Source organism: Littorina saxatilis, linkage group LG5 (genome assembly GCF_037325665.1).
Source record: "Littorina saxatilis isolate snail1 linkage group LG5, US_GU_Lsax_2.0, whole genome shotgun sequence".
NCBI classification, from domain to species: domain Eukaryota; kingdom Metazoa; phylum Mollusca; class Gastropoda; order Littorinimorpha; family Littorinidae; genus Littorina; species Littorina saxatilis.
The window spans coordinates 25,831,893-25,847,719 of NC_090249.1; the positions used below are offsets into that span (position 1 = coordinate 25,831,893).

The following is a 15,827-nucleotide window of genomic DNA, read 5'->3' on the forward strand; positions in this document are numbered from 1 at the left end:
CATGTTTTTCTTTTAGCTGCGGCAGTATCCTGATCCAGAATGGTGTAGACCTCCTGAGCCCTGTGGTGCACCCTAAGACCCAGAATGAGAAAGAGGGCAAGGATGTTCCGCCGGAATGGAAGTGGAAGCCACTCACTTTCGTCAAAACGCCAAAAGAGGAGAGAGAAGTGCCACTCTACCAGGTATGTCTCGTTGTTTTTTTGGGTGCTGGCATTTATCCGTTTTATTTGTTCATTTTATTTACTTTATTATACCATTGCTAGGAATTTTAGGTCGCTTCCTCCCAGTGGAAAGCTAGCAACAACAACAGAAGCACTACCCAGGTGTGTGTGTGTGTGTCTAGGTGTAATCAGCCACCTGTTCTTATGACAGAATGACGGAGGTCTTTTACGTGCCATTGTGGTGACACAGGGGTGGGTGGGACATGGATACCGTCTCAGTTTTCATATAAAGTTGACCCCTGTCCATCAACTACATGTGCATTTCATGGCATTTCTTCCAGGTGCTGCATTATCTGCTGAAGGAAAGCCAGAAGTTATTTTAAGTCAATTAAAAGCTATGTATTTATGAGTGCTCAGCTCATGAGTTATCTTCACATTCTTTTATTTTCATGTTCTTCTTTTCTTAAAGGCACAGTGCGCCTCCCGTAAACCATCACAGATACTGTCAGGCTTTTACACACAGTACAAACACCCTTCCATTTGAACGCTCACCAAACGGGAACATCCTAGGTGCCCTACGTAAAGAGCGAGCAATTTTCAAAGAATTAATTTTGCGGATTGTCTCGGAGACAATCGGACCGTGGTGCGTTTTGGCGCTAGACCTAACTTTTAAAATCTAAATAATAAATTGACAGCTTGTTACACAAACATTCTTAAATCATAAAAGAATTCTTTTTCATCAAGACAAGATCAGTACAATTCGAAGTTTTGAAAGTTTGAAAAAAGAAACGCCCGGAAGCAGGGTCACGCAAGGTCGTGGTTCTCGTAGCAGACGACGGTTTATGCCTATCGCCAGTTCCTCTGAACAGTCAAAAGCCATCGCGAGAGTTCTTGTGAACCACAGCCGTTTGTTTCATGCATAGTCAGAGGTACATAATAACGTGCTATTGCAGATAAGCTCACAGCGAGTTGCATTCAAATTACTAACTGACGACTGCATTGTGAAAAAGAGAAACTGGATCCCACGGGTTCACGATGGCTCGGGAGTAAGATAAACCACGCAAAAATAAATTCTTTGAAAATTGCTCGCTCTTTACGGAGGGCACCTAGGATGTTCCCAAGCGGTGAGTGTTTAAATCTTCTTCTTCTTCTTGTCGATCACTCAGATGGAAACGCCGGTTCTCCGCGCAAATGTTGCCGTGCGCTGTAGGTCGTCCAGACTGCCATAGAGCTTCCCTTGCACCGTGGTCGCCTCCGCCGAGAGTGTTTAAATGAAAGGGTGTTTGTACTGTGTGTAAAAGCCTGACAGTATCTGTGATGGTTTACGGGAGGCTTACTGTGCCTTTAAGTCCTTTTTCTGAGCTGTCTTCTCCAGGTGCAGTCCTAGGCTGACAGCCATCAGCACTGTAACATTTTGCAATAATTTGTGACTTGTATTTTGATGCAAAGCTTTTTGTACTTTACAGGAGGCGATCAAACATGGGCTAGTGGGAGTGTCGTTCCTCATACTGGAGTGGCCTGTGGAGAAATCGGGAGTCACACTGGTCGATGCCATTGAGGTCAGCTCACTTTGTGTTGTGCATTGATTTGACAGTTTGGGGGAAAAGGAATAATAGAGAATTAAAGGGAAAAAAAATACAAAGAAAGAGTACCTTAACCCAATGCCCCCTGAACCGCCCGGCATGGCCCGCCGGAAGTGCCCTATGAAATCCCTGAAACGCCCGGCATGGCCCGCTAAACACTAGGTCACCTACTTTCACTTTCGGTTTGAGCCTTACCCATAAGGCCTTGTGACTGGATGTGATTAATGCACTTCCTTCCGGCTGCTTCATTCTAGCGTTTGCAGAGTTTGAATCGATGCGATAGTGTGTTAGCTGTGAATTTTCAAAGTTTGAGATTTTTTTATCTGACAAAATGGCATTGAACGAAGGTTTGGAAGTATGGTGTTCGATCATGGGGAACTCAGATGACGATTCTGACACGCCTTTCGAAGGTTTTCTACTTGAAGAGGTGAAAGGGGATGAGTCTGACATCGATCTGGGTGTTGTTATTCGACAACAGGACTTTCGGGAGGATTTTTCTGGGAGTTTTCAACATATATTGGTGTAAATGAGGACTGAAGGCTGACACGTTGGACGTTTTTGAAGAACACTTGCTGGATTTTTTTTTTAAACAACATTTATTACATTGGAAGTGGACAGAACATACTTGCATATGAAACTATAGTGTATTCTCGAGTTATTCTGCCATCTTCTATATAAATGTGAGTACTCTATGATTTTATATGAATTGTTTTGTTTTGTATGTGTGCATGTTGTGCGGAGTAGTTTCCCTTTGCTCAGGATTAAGAAGGCTGCCTGTCATTTTTTTGTCAGGGGGAATTGGTTAAAGGGCAGCTGTCGGGTTGCCTGGCCACAAAAATGCGCGGAGTCGTGTGCCAAAACGCGATTAAGACTTTTCAGAGTAGATTAAACAAAAGACTGTTGATTTGGTCCACAAGAACACACTTTTATTAACAGGTTGAAACCAAAAAACAAATCAAAAACAGAGTTCAAGGGGCGAGCACCTGAAAAAGCAGGAGGGGGGCGGAATACATGTAATGAACTCTGTTATTGTCTACTCTTTAAAATTTTATATCTCCTTTGAACCCCATCCTTAGTTTCTCTTCACCTACCTGTGAAGTGTGCTTGAGGGCAAGACTAGACACCCCGATTGCGCCCACTACATGGCATAGAGAGAACGCTGTTCCACCCGGCCGATTCCTTTGTAGACGTCACACGTCCAAGGGAAGTCATTTTCGAGCGGGCTGCATTGAATCGGCCAAGAATGAAAACTTTCTTTGATTTAAGGCATTGTAGCATGTCTAAAATCTTGGGACTTGTGTTATCAAGCTTTCAAAATCACCAAGTAATTTTTAAGTATAGTTTCAGCTACATGAGAATTCATTCTGCTGAACGGATTTTGTGAGCCACAACCCAACAGCTGCCCTTTAATCGAATAATACTGTAATACACTTGGATAATTTTATGTGACAGTGATGTGTTTCTCCATACTGATAATCTCACCTGTCAAAAAATGTGTTATCTGTATTGTAACAGCTATTTTTGCAAATACATTCAGGCATAAGTAGAGCTGTGTGTGCTGAAACGAGATTGTTTACTTTTTCTCTGTTTAACAGAGATTTTACTTTGACTATGTTGCAGATGGCGGTGAAGAATTCTCAGATCAACGTGGCTTTGCGCCTGCTGTCGACAGTCATCAAGGGCTCACTGGAGGTGTGCGCAATCAGAGAAAAAACCAGAAACCTGTTGCACGTGCTGGCACTCCATGCCAACCCCGACAGAGACCAGCATGAGCAGGAGAAGGTAAAGAATAAGGGCTGTCGAACCTGTCTTCTGTCTACTGTAATGTCTTGGTTATACAGCAGTCCCTCTCATGAACGGACACCCTTGGGCCATAGCAAAACTGTCCGTACATTGCAGGTGTCCGGTCACGGGAGGGGTGACCACACCACCCCCTCCCCCATACACTCACACAGAGACACACAAACAACAGGATTGAGTCTATGCTAATCACTTCTTGTGGTTACTAAACAATAACAATAAACTCCTAATACTTCTTTAAACGTTCTGTAAAAATGATTTGTATGAAAAGTGTTGAAAAGAAGAGATAAAATAAATCCTCAAGGCAGTGAACACACTCACCATGCACTGACATACGAAAGCAGCCACACAAACACAGCACAGAGGAGCGTGTGCAGATGCTTTGCAAGAATAAGCTATGCTTGAAAACCAGTTTGAATAAATAGCAGCAGATAGAGCTGCATGTCATAATCAAGTAATTTATTTGTTTCTTGTCTGGCTTTATTGACTGCATGCCGATCATGTGGCATGGCAGTGACTTTTCACTCTTCAGTCGGAAATACACTGTACCAGAGACATACATCTCTGACTGTACATAACACAGCTCCCACTCTCCCTCACTAATGCCTACCCCAAGCCGTGACAACTGATGCTTGGAAATTGTGTGGAAGAGTACACCTCTCTATTTCTCTCCGATGCTCTTCCTGCTGACATGCAGTGACACCGGACACCCCACAGAGTTTAACCATTTCCCCCCCCCCCCCTCCCTCCCTCTCTCTCACTCCCTCCAGCCATGTACTGTTTGGGGCTGTGGCCAGAGAGGCCAGCTGCACTGTTCACTCAGAGCAAAACCAGTTGACTGTGTCGTAACTTTTGACAAAGCAAGACAACTGAAGGGTTCACAGATTAGGCAACCGACTCGATCACTGGTCAAGGCTGAGGGGAAACAAGAGTATCTTGTCTATGAAAGAGGTTACACACAGACACGCAATGCTGAGAACTGTGGCCTGTTTTTCACTCTCTATCGCTCAGGACCTTCATCGACTGTTGTTTCTGTTGTTTACGTCCAATAGACAAGAATAAAGAGCACAGTGCAGTTTCATGTTGGCATCTTCGCATGTACTCCACTCCTGACCAAAACTACCCCCCCCCCCCCCCCTTCCTGATGGGTACACGTGTACTCAAGTTATCGGTGACTGTCATCACGCCATTGCGGCTGTGATCTTTGTACCAAGAGCCGGACTGCTCTGTTATCGATTTTGTTGTGGTGAAAATTTGACGATGGTCTGTCCGTACATTGGAGGTATGACCTGCTGTTGGGACCGAAAATGAGTGTCCGCGTCCACGTTTTGCAGGTGTCCGTTTAAGGGGGGGCAAATATAGAAGGAAAACACTCTGTGCCGAGCAAATGTGTCCGTACATGTCAGGTGTCCGCTCACGCCGGGGGCCGTACATTGCAGGGACTGCTGTAGATGGCTTCGATCAGGAACTCCCACTCTCTCAGTGAGCTATGCTGACCAGCTTGTTTAAGAATTGCGTGGTCAGAAGAATTAAGTGAAATGACGTCACTTATTTTGTGTCAAATGTGCTTTTGCGTCATTTTCTCTCTGATGTTGAATCTGATTCTCTTTTTATTTGTGCATTGACATTTGTTGCAAGTTGTAGGTTGTATTATAATTTCCATCATCCTTTTGTGAAATTTCAGTTAGTGATGACTTTGGTGGACAAGGGAGTAAAGGCTGATGCAAAAGACAAGTACCACTGCACCCCCCTGTTCTACGCTGCCTACAACAAGAACTGGAAACTGGCTAAAATCTTAGCTGGTATGAAAGCAGAATTAGTCATATAAACTAGACTAGCTAACAAACACATCATTAAAGGTGGTATCGGGGTTGTTCACACTTTGCAAAAGGTAAAGAAATGGGATGCATGCAGGGGTATAGCTCTGAACATGTGTGCAGATTAACAGCATGGTATATAGTTTTGTGAACTGCGTGGGCAAAGCGGTATGTATTTGTGTATCACAGTAGCAAGAATTTGGCTGGGGTGGCTTCTGCAAAGGGATGTATAAGATTGAAAGCAGAGAGAGAGAGAGAGGGAGAGTGTGTGTGTGTGTGTGCAGCTCTGCTGGCCTATCTATATATACGTGTGTGTGTGTGCACATGCACTTGCACTTTTAGAAGTTTTTATTGTTTGTTTGTTGGTATTTTTCTCTGTAAGTGTGAATAGGTGTACCCGGAACATATACCGGCACGGTTGGCCTAGTGGTAAGGCGTCCGCCCCGTGATCGGGAGGTCGTGGGTTCGAACCCCGGCCGGGTCATACCTAAGACTTTAAAATTGGCAATCTAGTGGCTGCTACGCCTGGCGTCTGGCATTATGGGGTTAGTGCTAGGACTGGTTGGTCCGGTGTCAGAATAATGTGACTGGGTGAGACATGAAGCCTGTGCTGCGACTTCTGTCTTGTGTGTGGCGCACGTTATATATCAAAAGCAGCACCGCCCTGATATGGCCCTTCGTGGTCGGCTGGGCGTTAAGCAAACAAACAAACAAACCCGGAACATAGCAGGACTGACGAAAAATATTACCATCACAGCTCTCCCAGGTGTGCTGAACGTGAAAGCAGTGGATTCGTTCAACCGTAACCTGATAGCAGTCTCCATGTGGAACTGTTTCTTCACCACACTACCAGCGGAGCTATGGTAGGTGGGATGCTGGACTGGGCACACATGACTATTGTCAATTTGGAGGAGAGTGTGGAAGAATAAGTGGTAGTTTTTACCAAACATTTGCTTTCTTATCATGGTTATTTGACTTGTTCTGCTGTTTTAATATTTTTCTTGGAGTTATTGAATTGCTGTGGATCTTTCTCTTAGGCCAAATAAAAATATATGTTGGTTTAGGGTAACGTGACGAAACAATCTTTTTATAAAGGTTTCTTCCCTTAGTCTCGGTATGGTTCGCAAAATGTGCCAAAAGTTTTTTGTTTTTTTGAGAAATGGAAAAAAAATTTCAGGGTCGGTGGGAAAAAATAGGGTCAGTCGGGTTACCCTAAAACCAACATATATTTTTATTTGGCCTGATGTGCAATTGTTGACAGCATTGTACTGTTCACAAGAATGTATGCCAAGGGTGTATTTATTGTATTGTGTGTGTGATTTTGGTAATTATTGACAATATTATATTGGCTGTACACATCACATAAATATTTTGTTGCATGTCTCCTTCAGGGATTGGCTGGAGGTTCTATTGAAGAAGAAGACAGACATCAACAAAAAATTTGAGTTTCCTTTGCTGACGGATGTGTTTGGCACTGCCTACATTCGACAAGGTATGTTGTGAAAACATTCACATTGCATTGTTTATGGGGGTGCACAGCATGCTTGTAGAGGAACCCACATAGCTTAGTTCTGTGAATCTAGGACTCATTAGTTTCACAACATATATGACCCTCCACCACAGAATGAGTCATAATTATGTCACCTTTGCATGATTTTTGAGTCACTTGAGAAAAAGTGACTCTATGTAATCGGTCAGTGTTAGTCTGCCGGCTGGCCGGCCGGCCGGCCGGCCGGCCGTCCGTAGACACCACCTTAACGTTAGACTTTTCTCGGAAACTATCAAAGCGATCGGGCTCATATTTTGTTTAGTCGTGACCTCCAATGACCTCTACACTTTAACGATGGTTTCGTTGACCTTGGACCTTTTTCAAGGTCACAGGTCAGCGTCAAAGGAAAAATTAGACATTTTATATCTTTTCTCGGAAACTATCAAAGCGATCGGGCTCATATTTTGTTTAGTCGTGACCTCCAATGACCTCTACACTTTAACGATGGTTTCGTTGACCTTTGACCTTTTTCAAGGTCACAGGTCAGCGTCAAAGGAAAAATTAGACATTTTATATCTTTGACAAAGTTCATCGGATGTGATTGAAACTTTGTAGGATTATTCTTTACATCAAAGTATTTACATCTGTAGCCTTTTACGAACGTTATCAGAAAAACAAGGGAGATAACTAGCCTTTTCTGTTCGGCAACACACAACTTAACGTTGGGCTTTTCTCGGAAACTATAAAAGTGACCGGGCTCAAATTTTATGTGAACGTGACTCATTGTGTTGTGAATAGCAATTTCTTCCTGTCCATCTGATGCCTCATATAATATTCAGAACTGCGAAAGTGACTCGATCGAGCGTTTGCTCTTCTTGTTATATTTTTAAATGATCTTGATGAGTTTTTTTATGCTCTATTCAGTGGTGAAAACCGTTTTAGAAAAGAGTGAAAACTTTTCGAGTTATAAACATGTGACCAAGGTGATCCTCACACTGATACCTGACACCCCCCAGACGTATATTAGGCCCAGCGCAGAACCCTGCGAGGTGACATCCGACTCATTCCATGGTGGAGGGTCATGTATTATCAAGTATATCATCAGACACACCAATATCTACTCAAAGCATCATGAACTTTGATTATTAACTTTTCTCTCCTGTCCGGCTTGCTAGCTGATTGAATAGTTGAACTTGGTAATTCGATCTTCACCTGATTGTGTTGGAACACATACCTAAAACAGACCTGCTAAATGTCCTTTTTAACCTGTTGTCAAATCGTTTTCCACGCCAGATCATGTGCAACAATGTTGGAAGAGTTGATACTTTACACAGTGATAGTCCAATTTTGTGTTTTAATTGTGCCCTGTACCTTGTTTGTAGGTACCCTGCAGAGCCCGGACTTCTGGCAGAGCTACCCAGGCCAGGAGACCACCCCGTTCATCTTTGTACTGCACTGCAAGGATTTCACCTTCACCCACAACTTTCTGCAGTGGGGCGCAAACCCTAACCTGCCTGACGGAGATTCACTCACACCTCTTATACACGCCGTCAAGTTGGTGAGTTGGGATGCAGGCACTCGCATGTGCAGGCACGCATATATGCATGCACCCACACACACGCATGCACACACACACAAACACTCGGACGCATACATACACACACACACACACGCACACACATATCAACTCATCACGGCAAGCGGTCAGGGTGTTGATTTTTGCCATGTGACTAAGTGGTCTTTATCCCATGTAAAAGCCTGGCTAGATGTTACATGGTGATGGAGGCAAACTCCTGTTTTCACTAGGAGGAGTGTGCCTTTAATTTGACTCTTCTGTGAACAGAACTCGGTGAAGCATGTCAAGCAACTGCTCAAGTATGACTACGACCCTGACGTTGATGATAAAGACCCAGTGAAACCACTGCCACAAAAGGCCAAAGCAGCAAGGAAAAAAAATGTATTCCGCCTGAAGAAAATGGCATCAGTTTCAAGCGTGTCCAACTCCGAGTCCTCAGAATCCTCAGATGAAGAACAGGCTGAGGAAAAAAATAATCCAAAGAAAGAGAAAGGTGAGAATTGGTCATAAAACCGGGCGGGGATGTAGCTCAGTCGGTAGCGCGCTGGATTTGTATCCAGTTGGCCGCTGTCAGCGTGAGTTCGTCCCCACTTTCGGCGAGAGATTTATTTCTCAGAGTCAACTTTGTGTGCAGACTCTCCTCGGTGTCCGAACACCCCCGTGTGTACACGCAAGCACAAGACCAAGTGCGCACGAAAAAGATCCTGTAATCCATGTCAGAGTTCGGTGGGTTATAGAAACACGAAAATACCCAGCATGCTTCCTCCGAAAACGGCGTATGGCTGCCTAAATGGGGGGGGTAAAAAACGGTTATACACGTAAAATTCCACTCGTGCAAAAAACACGAGTGTACATGGGAGTTTCAGCCCACGAGCGCAGAAGAAGAAGAAGAAGAAGGTCATAAAACCAGAACACAAATAGTAGGATTGTGAAAGAAAGAAACAATAAAAGAAAATTATTACAAATTAAGAACATTACACTAGCTTATCTTTTATAGTCTATAATGGAATGCTTAGTTCGCCCAGATGTTTCACTTCCGCATAAAATCCTCAGTTTGTAGAATGAGTATGTCCCTAAATTTAGCCTCCAATCAATCTGTCAAGGGCATCTGACCCAGGGTGATATAGGAACTAATAGCTGCAGATGGGTTAAAAGCAGATGGTTTAAAAGTGTTTTATTGGTACCTTGAGTTGGAATTGGTACTTTTGATGCAGTCTTTTAAGGTTCTTTTGAGAGCATTTAGTGTTACTATAACTTGCAAATGGTGTGTTTTGTAGGTTAATTTGAATTTTATGCGGAATTTAGTATTTCATGTGCTGTCCTTGTATTGGTGAGTACAGAATTCTTTTTTTTACTTTTTTTACTTTGTTCATCTCACCCACAGTCACTTGTTTTGTTTAGATTTTATGTGTAAATGCTAAAACTTTGCTCTAATTTCATTGCAGTGTACAAGGCTGTGAAAAAGAGCAGCCCAGTCAACCTGAACAGTACTGACAATCAAGGCTGGACAGCTTTGCACTACGTAGCCTGCTGTCTGGAGCTGGGAACCTTCGACAACGACGAGCTTGTCTTTGTGCTGGGCAAGGCAGGAGCCAGGCTTGGCGTGAAGAACTCGGATGGAGAAACACCGCTGGACATTGCCCTGCGAAACAACGCACCCAGGGTGGCCGCCATGCTGCAGACTCTGATGGGGGTGGACAAGAAACATCAGGTAATAACTTCTAGAGATGGGAAGGGGGGAGACAGCAGTGGAAGAGGAAGCCCCTTTTGCTGGGCATACATTTTTATAAACCTCAAGAGGTGAGAACACACACCACTAGCTGTAAACACTAAGTGTGGGAAAAAAGTTGGTAACTTTATTCTATGGACAATCACAGCCTCTAATGACCACCAGACGCACAGCACAAGCAGTGACATTCTGGCATCCAGTGATTCTTCACTGATGCTGTGACTAACTCAAACAATCTTCATGCCCACAGAAACAGCCAGTACACACAGCGAAGGACCATCGTGCAAAGGACGGAGTGTTGAAGCTACATGACTACCATTTCCACGCAGATGCTGAAAAGCAGCTGGGAGGCGGAGAAGAAGAAATGGAGCAAGATCAGCCATATGAGGCTGGTGTTTCTGAACATTGTCAGGTGTCTGGGTAGGTTTGCACTGTTGAATTGGTGCTATTGGTTGCATGACTATGACTGTGTGTGTGTGTGGGCTGAAGGAAAGAATCATAGAAAGGTTTTGTTAAAGTGTTTTTATCAGGTCCCCCACAAACCCACCCACCCCACCCATCCCCCACCCACCCCTTCTTCCCAAACATTAGTTCATACCCTTTTCGGTTTTTACTTACTTAAGCTTGTTTCCTAGGCATGCCTGTATTTTCCTGTCTTTTTTGTGTGTGCTGACCTGAGCTTTTTTCTCTATAACAACAGCAATATTAGAACAAACAGAATTTTCTTTTGTACATTTCCGACATTCTGCAAGATGTTTTCAAAAGACGTAAATTTTGGGGTCACCATGGCTTTGTTATAATAAAGATGTACCAAAGTTAAAAAACAAAGGAATACTGTACTCACCGATACAAGAACGAGACAAGACGGTACGAATTTTCGCTTATGGAAGCTTCATCGGGAAAAACAAGAACACAAAAGACAACAAAAAGCAGACGCAACACGGAATGAACAAGGTTTGAAAGAAAATGTACAAATGTAAAGATGTACCATATTTGTGCTTTTCGAAATGGAACCGCCGATGATGTTCCTGCATGAAAACTCTTGTAAGAAAACATAGCTTGAAACAAGTGAAAAGTAGAGTCGATATTTCTTTCGAATACATCACCTCAATTTAACTAATAGGAGTTACCTTACTTACGAGTGCTAGACTGAGAAGCGTCCTATGTTACCAGTACTAGACTGTAAACAAGGTCGCTAACTCTAGATTTCCGTCGGTATACCATTTTTGCACTCACATGAACTTCAAGTTTGGATTTTTATATTTTACCTGACAGTGATATCGCCAGAGATGAAGAGCAGGACCTGCCGTATGAAGTTCTAATGACTAAGTGTGATGCTCGCCTCGATCGATGGGGCATGTACAACTTCTATCAGATACAGGTATGAGGGTTACACCTGTAGCAATAGGAATTGGAAAAGGGGAGGGTATTCTTTTGAGGAGCTTATTGTGTGTGTGCGTGTCTGTTTGTGTGTGTGTGTGTGTGTGTGTGTGTGTGTGTGTGTGTGTGCACATATGTGTGAGTGTGTGTGTGTGTGAGAATGCGTGTGCACATGTGTGCCTGTGTGTGTGTGTGTGCATTCTTGCATGTGTGCCTACATATCTGCTGTATTGAAGCTTTTAAAGACAACTTTGTTACTACCATAACAGCTCGTGCACCAGACTAGCCAGAACCTCTACGTGCTGTTTACGCGCTGGGGACGCATTGGAGATTCCGGCCAGTACCAGCACACACCTTTTCAGACCAAGGCTGATGCTGTCAAAGAGTTCTGCAAAATCTTCCGTGAAAAGTCGGGCAACAAATGGGAGGATGTGAAAAAGTAAGTGTATTGTCAGTACAGCCAGGTGAACACACAGTACAGTGGAACCCCCCTTTTAAGACCCCCCAAATTTAAGACTTCCTCCTTTTTAAGACCTTGCTTTTTAAGATTTTCTGTTCTGACCTGATTTTCTGAAAAAAAGAAATGTAGGTCTTGAAAGGGGGGTTCCACTGTAATATATTCCTGTTTCTTGTTTTTCTTTTTGTGTGAAGAGTGGGGGAACCTTGGGTACTGCAAGCCCCCCTCATTCATTTTGTTTTCCTCTTTTTCTGCCACCTTTTTTACATCTTTTTGTGTGTGTGTTCTTGCAGCTTTGAGCAGAAGCCCAGGACATATCGTCTGGTGCCAGCAGAGGATCGCAGACCACCAACAGCACAGAAAAAAATGGAGTTTGATTTCAAGACGGCCGTCAAATCAGCTCTGCCGGAGAACATCCTCAGGGCCATGAAAATCATGGTAAGGATAGGATATACTATGTGATATAAGATAGTTCTGGAAATGCTTATTCTTGTTTTACAAAGACCCCACCCCCACACCCTATTTTCAAATAATCTTGGCCCAAAAAATATTGCACCCATTTTATTATATTTAGTCAAGTTTTGACTAAATATTTTAACATCGAGGGGGAATCGAAACGAGGGTGTGGTGTATGTGTGTGTGTCTGTGCGTGTGTGTGTGTGTGTGTGTGTGTGTAGAGCGATTCAGACTAAACTACTGGACCGATCTTTATGAAATTTGACATGAGAGTTCCTGGGTATGAAATCCCCGAACGTTTTTTTCATTTTTTTGATAAATGTCTTTGATGACGTCATATCCGGCTTTTCGTGAAAGTTGAGGCGGCACTGTCACGCCCTCATTTTTCAACCAAATTGGTTGAAATTTTGGTCAAGTACTCTTCGACGAAGCCCGGGGTTCGGTATTGCATTTCAGCTTGGTGGCTTAAAAATTAATTAATGACTTTGGTCATTAAAAATCTGAAAATTGTAAAAAAAAATAAACATTTATAAAACGATCCAAATTTACGTTTATCTTATTCTCCATCATTTGCTGATTCCAAAAACATATAAATATGTTATATTCAAATTAAAAACAAGCTCTGAAAATTAAATATATAAAAATTATTATCAAAATTTTTTTTCGAAATCAATTTAAAAACACTTTCATCTTATTTCTTGTCTGTTCCTGATTCAAAAAATATATAGATATGATATGTTTGGATTAAAAACACGCTCAGAAAGTTAAAACGAAGAGAGGTACAGAAAAGCGTGCTATCCTTCTCAGCGCAACGAATACCCCGCTCTTCTTGTCAATTACACGTGCACTGCCTTTGCCACGGGCGGTGGAGTGACGATGCTACGAGTATACGGTCTTGCTGCGTTGCGTTGCGTTCAGTTTCATTCTGTGAGTTCGACAGCTACTTGACTAAATATTGTATTTTCGCCTTACGCGACTTGTTTACTTTCATTCTCGTGTCATTTCATTCAAACTTTCAATGCCATTAAAGGCACTCAACTTGGCTGTCTGGCACACTTAAGGGGTACGAAAATGGGTGCAATATTTTTGTTGCCGATTTTATCACTATAAAGATGACGTCAACTTTAATGAAAGCTCTGGTTTTGCAGGTGGACGTTGAGAAGATGCAGACTGCCTATTGCCGTGACATGAACGTTGATACCAACATTCTGCCATTTGGAAGTTTCAGTCGCAAGCGACTTCTCAAAGCCAAAGAGCTGATGGATGAAATGGCGTAAGTAACTACTTTCATATTTATCAACCAGCTGCATTGGTTACCATGTCAACTGAGTGCTGCCCAAATTCAGCATTTTTTGTATTTTTATGTTTGTTTAGATTGAGTGTCAAAGTATGTTTAAAGATACCATCCTTCCAATGCAAATGGTCATGTTTTTCACCACAGTTATGTCTCGGCTTTTACATAAAATGCCTTGTTGCTTCCTGTGCAGAGTGAAATCTTTTTGCTGAATTGTGTAAATAACAAAATTAAATCAGAAGAATGTACCTCTCTGCACAGAAGCAGCCATGCAGGCTGTAGACTGTTGATGTTTGTCTGTGGGAAAAGATGTTCCAATTTCAGATAAAAGTGAGGATGGATCTATGGTGATTTGTGCAATAGGACATACACAGAAGCAAAGGTATTTTTTAGTGCTGTGTTTAAAACGTCTATTTTGTGTGTCTTCTAACATATAACATCAACTTTTGCGTGTCTTTGCAGTCCCTTCGTGAGCCACATTGCAGCATACCGAGAAGAGAGAAAAAAGAAAAGCGAAGAAAAGATAAAAAAATACCAGGAAGACTGCGAAAAGGTTGGTCATTTCCACATCTGTTTTTTTTCCCGCTTCTCCTTTCATGGGCTGCAACTCCCACCTACGCTTGCATTTTGATTAGGCTTTTACGTGCAAGGCCGTATTTTCCCCGCCAGTTCGGCAGTCCTACTCCATTTTCTGGGGGAATCTGTTGAGAATGAGTGAAGCATATAAAAATAGTTTCTGATTCTGTCTCTTTGTCTGTCTGTCTGTCTGTCTGTCTGTGTCTCTCTCTGTCTCTCTGTCTGTCTGCCTTGTTTTCTCCCTCTCGATCTCTGTGTCTTTTTCTGTCCATCTCTTTCTCTCAAGCTTGAATAAAAGTGACTTAATTCCTGAGTAATCACATAAGATTCTGTCTGCCTGTCTTGATCCTGTCCCCACCCCCCCCCCCCCCCCCCACCCCCCCACTCCACCCCCCTCTCACTTGAACCAAGGTGACCTTACTCTAAACAACATTTTTCATCTTTTCATCTGCAGGTGGCTGAACTCTCTTCGGACTACTACCAGCTGATCCCAAGGAAGGGGTATGCTTACGAAAAGCTGCCGCCTCTGGACAGAGAAGGCGACTATCAGATGGAACGCAAGCTCATCAACAACCTCCTGGACTTTGAAGTCAGCACCAAAATGATGCTGGGATCCATGCTCAGAAAGACAGGTATTTGTTTATTCTGTGGTATCAAACTCATGTCTAGCTTCCTAATGTTGACTGTATGAATAACTTATCAGGGTTTTGTCTTCCTGTAGTAGTAATTCTTTTTGGCCAAAATGGTATCAAGATACTGCGAAAATAGTTGTATGATTATGCTCCGTTTTAAGACGATTTTGTTTGTGTGCTTGCTTGTTCGTCTAAGCTTTGAAAAAAACACATGAGATATATCAGAACGGCCATTGAGTCAGTCAGCCAAACACAAACACACATGTACGCACACATGCACACGCTTACGTGTGAGCACACATACAAATATGCATGAGAACAATTGAGTGGATCCAAACCTTATTATTATGTGCATGTGTTCTCAGTGGTTCAACCACAAACATGCATTCATGCTTGCATGCACCCATGCACGCACGCGCACACACACACACACACACACACACACACACACACACACACACACACACACACACACACACACAAATTGTACATGAGAAGACAATTGAGTGGGTTCAAACGTGATGATAATGTGGATGTTTTCAGTGGTTCACCCCCTGGACTACATCTACAGCTGTGTGAAGTGTAAGCTGGAGCTGGTGGAACAGGACGACCCTATGACACAGTACATCCTGAGATACGCTTTCAGCACCGGTAGGAGAACTCTGCCTCCTGCTTCTGCTTATCTTTACTTTCAACATCGCAATAAGTTTGAACTGTTTGTCGCTGGAATCTCAGCCGTTTTCAGTCGAAAATGTAGGATGTGTTTTTGTTTCTATTTGCATTATTCCAAACTTTTTAAACATTCATAGAATGCAGTTGTTTGGATAATTACATTATCAACCATGCCAGCATTACCATTTTAGCAGAGTAATTTTGC

At 42.9% G+C, this 15,827-nt stretch overlaps 1 protein-coding gene across 1 annotated transcript in view; it reads left to right on the plus strand.

Annotated features, from left to right (window-relative positions):
- The window catches only part of LOC138966678 (poly [ADP-ribose] polymerase tankyrase-like), a 63,717-nt gene that overhangs the window by 38,689 nt on the left and 9,201 nt on the right, over window positions 1-15,827 (plus strand). The window contains exons 33-49 of the mRNA XM_070338981.1: window positions 17-182; window positions 1,628-1,720; window positions 3,365-3,526; window positions 5,229-5,346; window positions 6,119-6,224; window positions 6,753-6,853; window positions 8,233-8,408; window positions 8,694-8,919; window positions 9,872-10,137; window positions 10,406-10,575; window positions 11,431-11,536; window positions 11,805-11,974; window positions 12,286-12,430; window positions 13,597-13,721; window positions 14,205-14,295; window positions 14,773-14,950; window positions 15,494-15,601. Coding sequence (XP_070195082.1) covers window positions 17-182; window positions 1,628-1,720; window positions 3,365-3,526; window positions 5,229-5,346; window positions 6,119-6,224; window positions 6,753-6,853; window positions 8,233-8,408; window positions 8,694-8,919; window positions 9,872-10,137; window positions 10,406-10,575; window positions 11,431-11,536; window positions 11,805-11,974; window positions 12,286-12,430; window positions 13,597-13,721; window positions 14,205-14,295; window positions 14,773-14,950; window positions 15,494-15,601 — 2,507 coding nt within the window. The remainder of the gene's footprint in view (window positions 1-16; window positions 183-1,627; window positions 1,721-3,364; window positions 3,527-5,228; window positions 5,347-6,118; window positions 6,225-6,752; window positions 6,854-8,232; window positions 8,409-8,693; window positions 8,920-9,871; window positions 10,138-10,405; window positions 10,576-11,430; window positions 11,537-11,804; window positions 11,975-12,285; window positions 12,431-13,596; window positions 13,722-14,204; window positions 14,296-14,772; window positions 14,951-15,493; window positions 15,602-15,827) is intronic.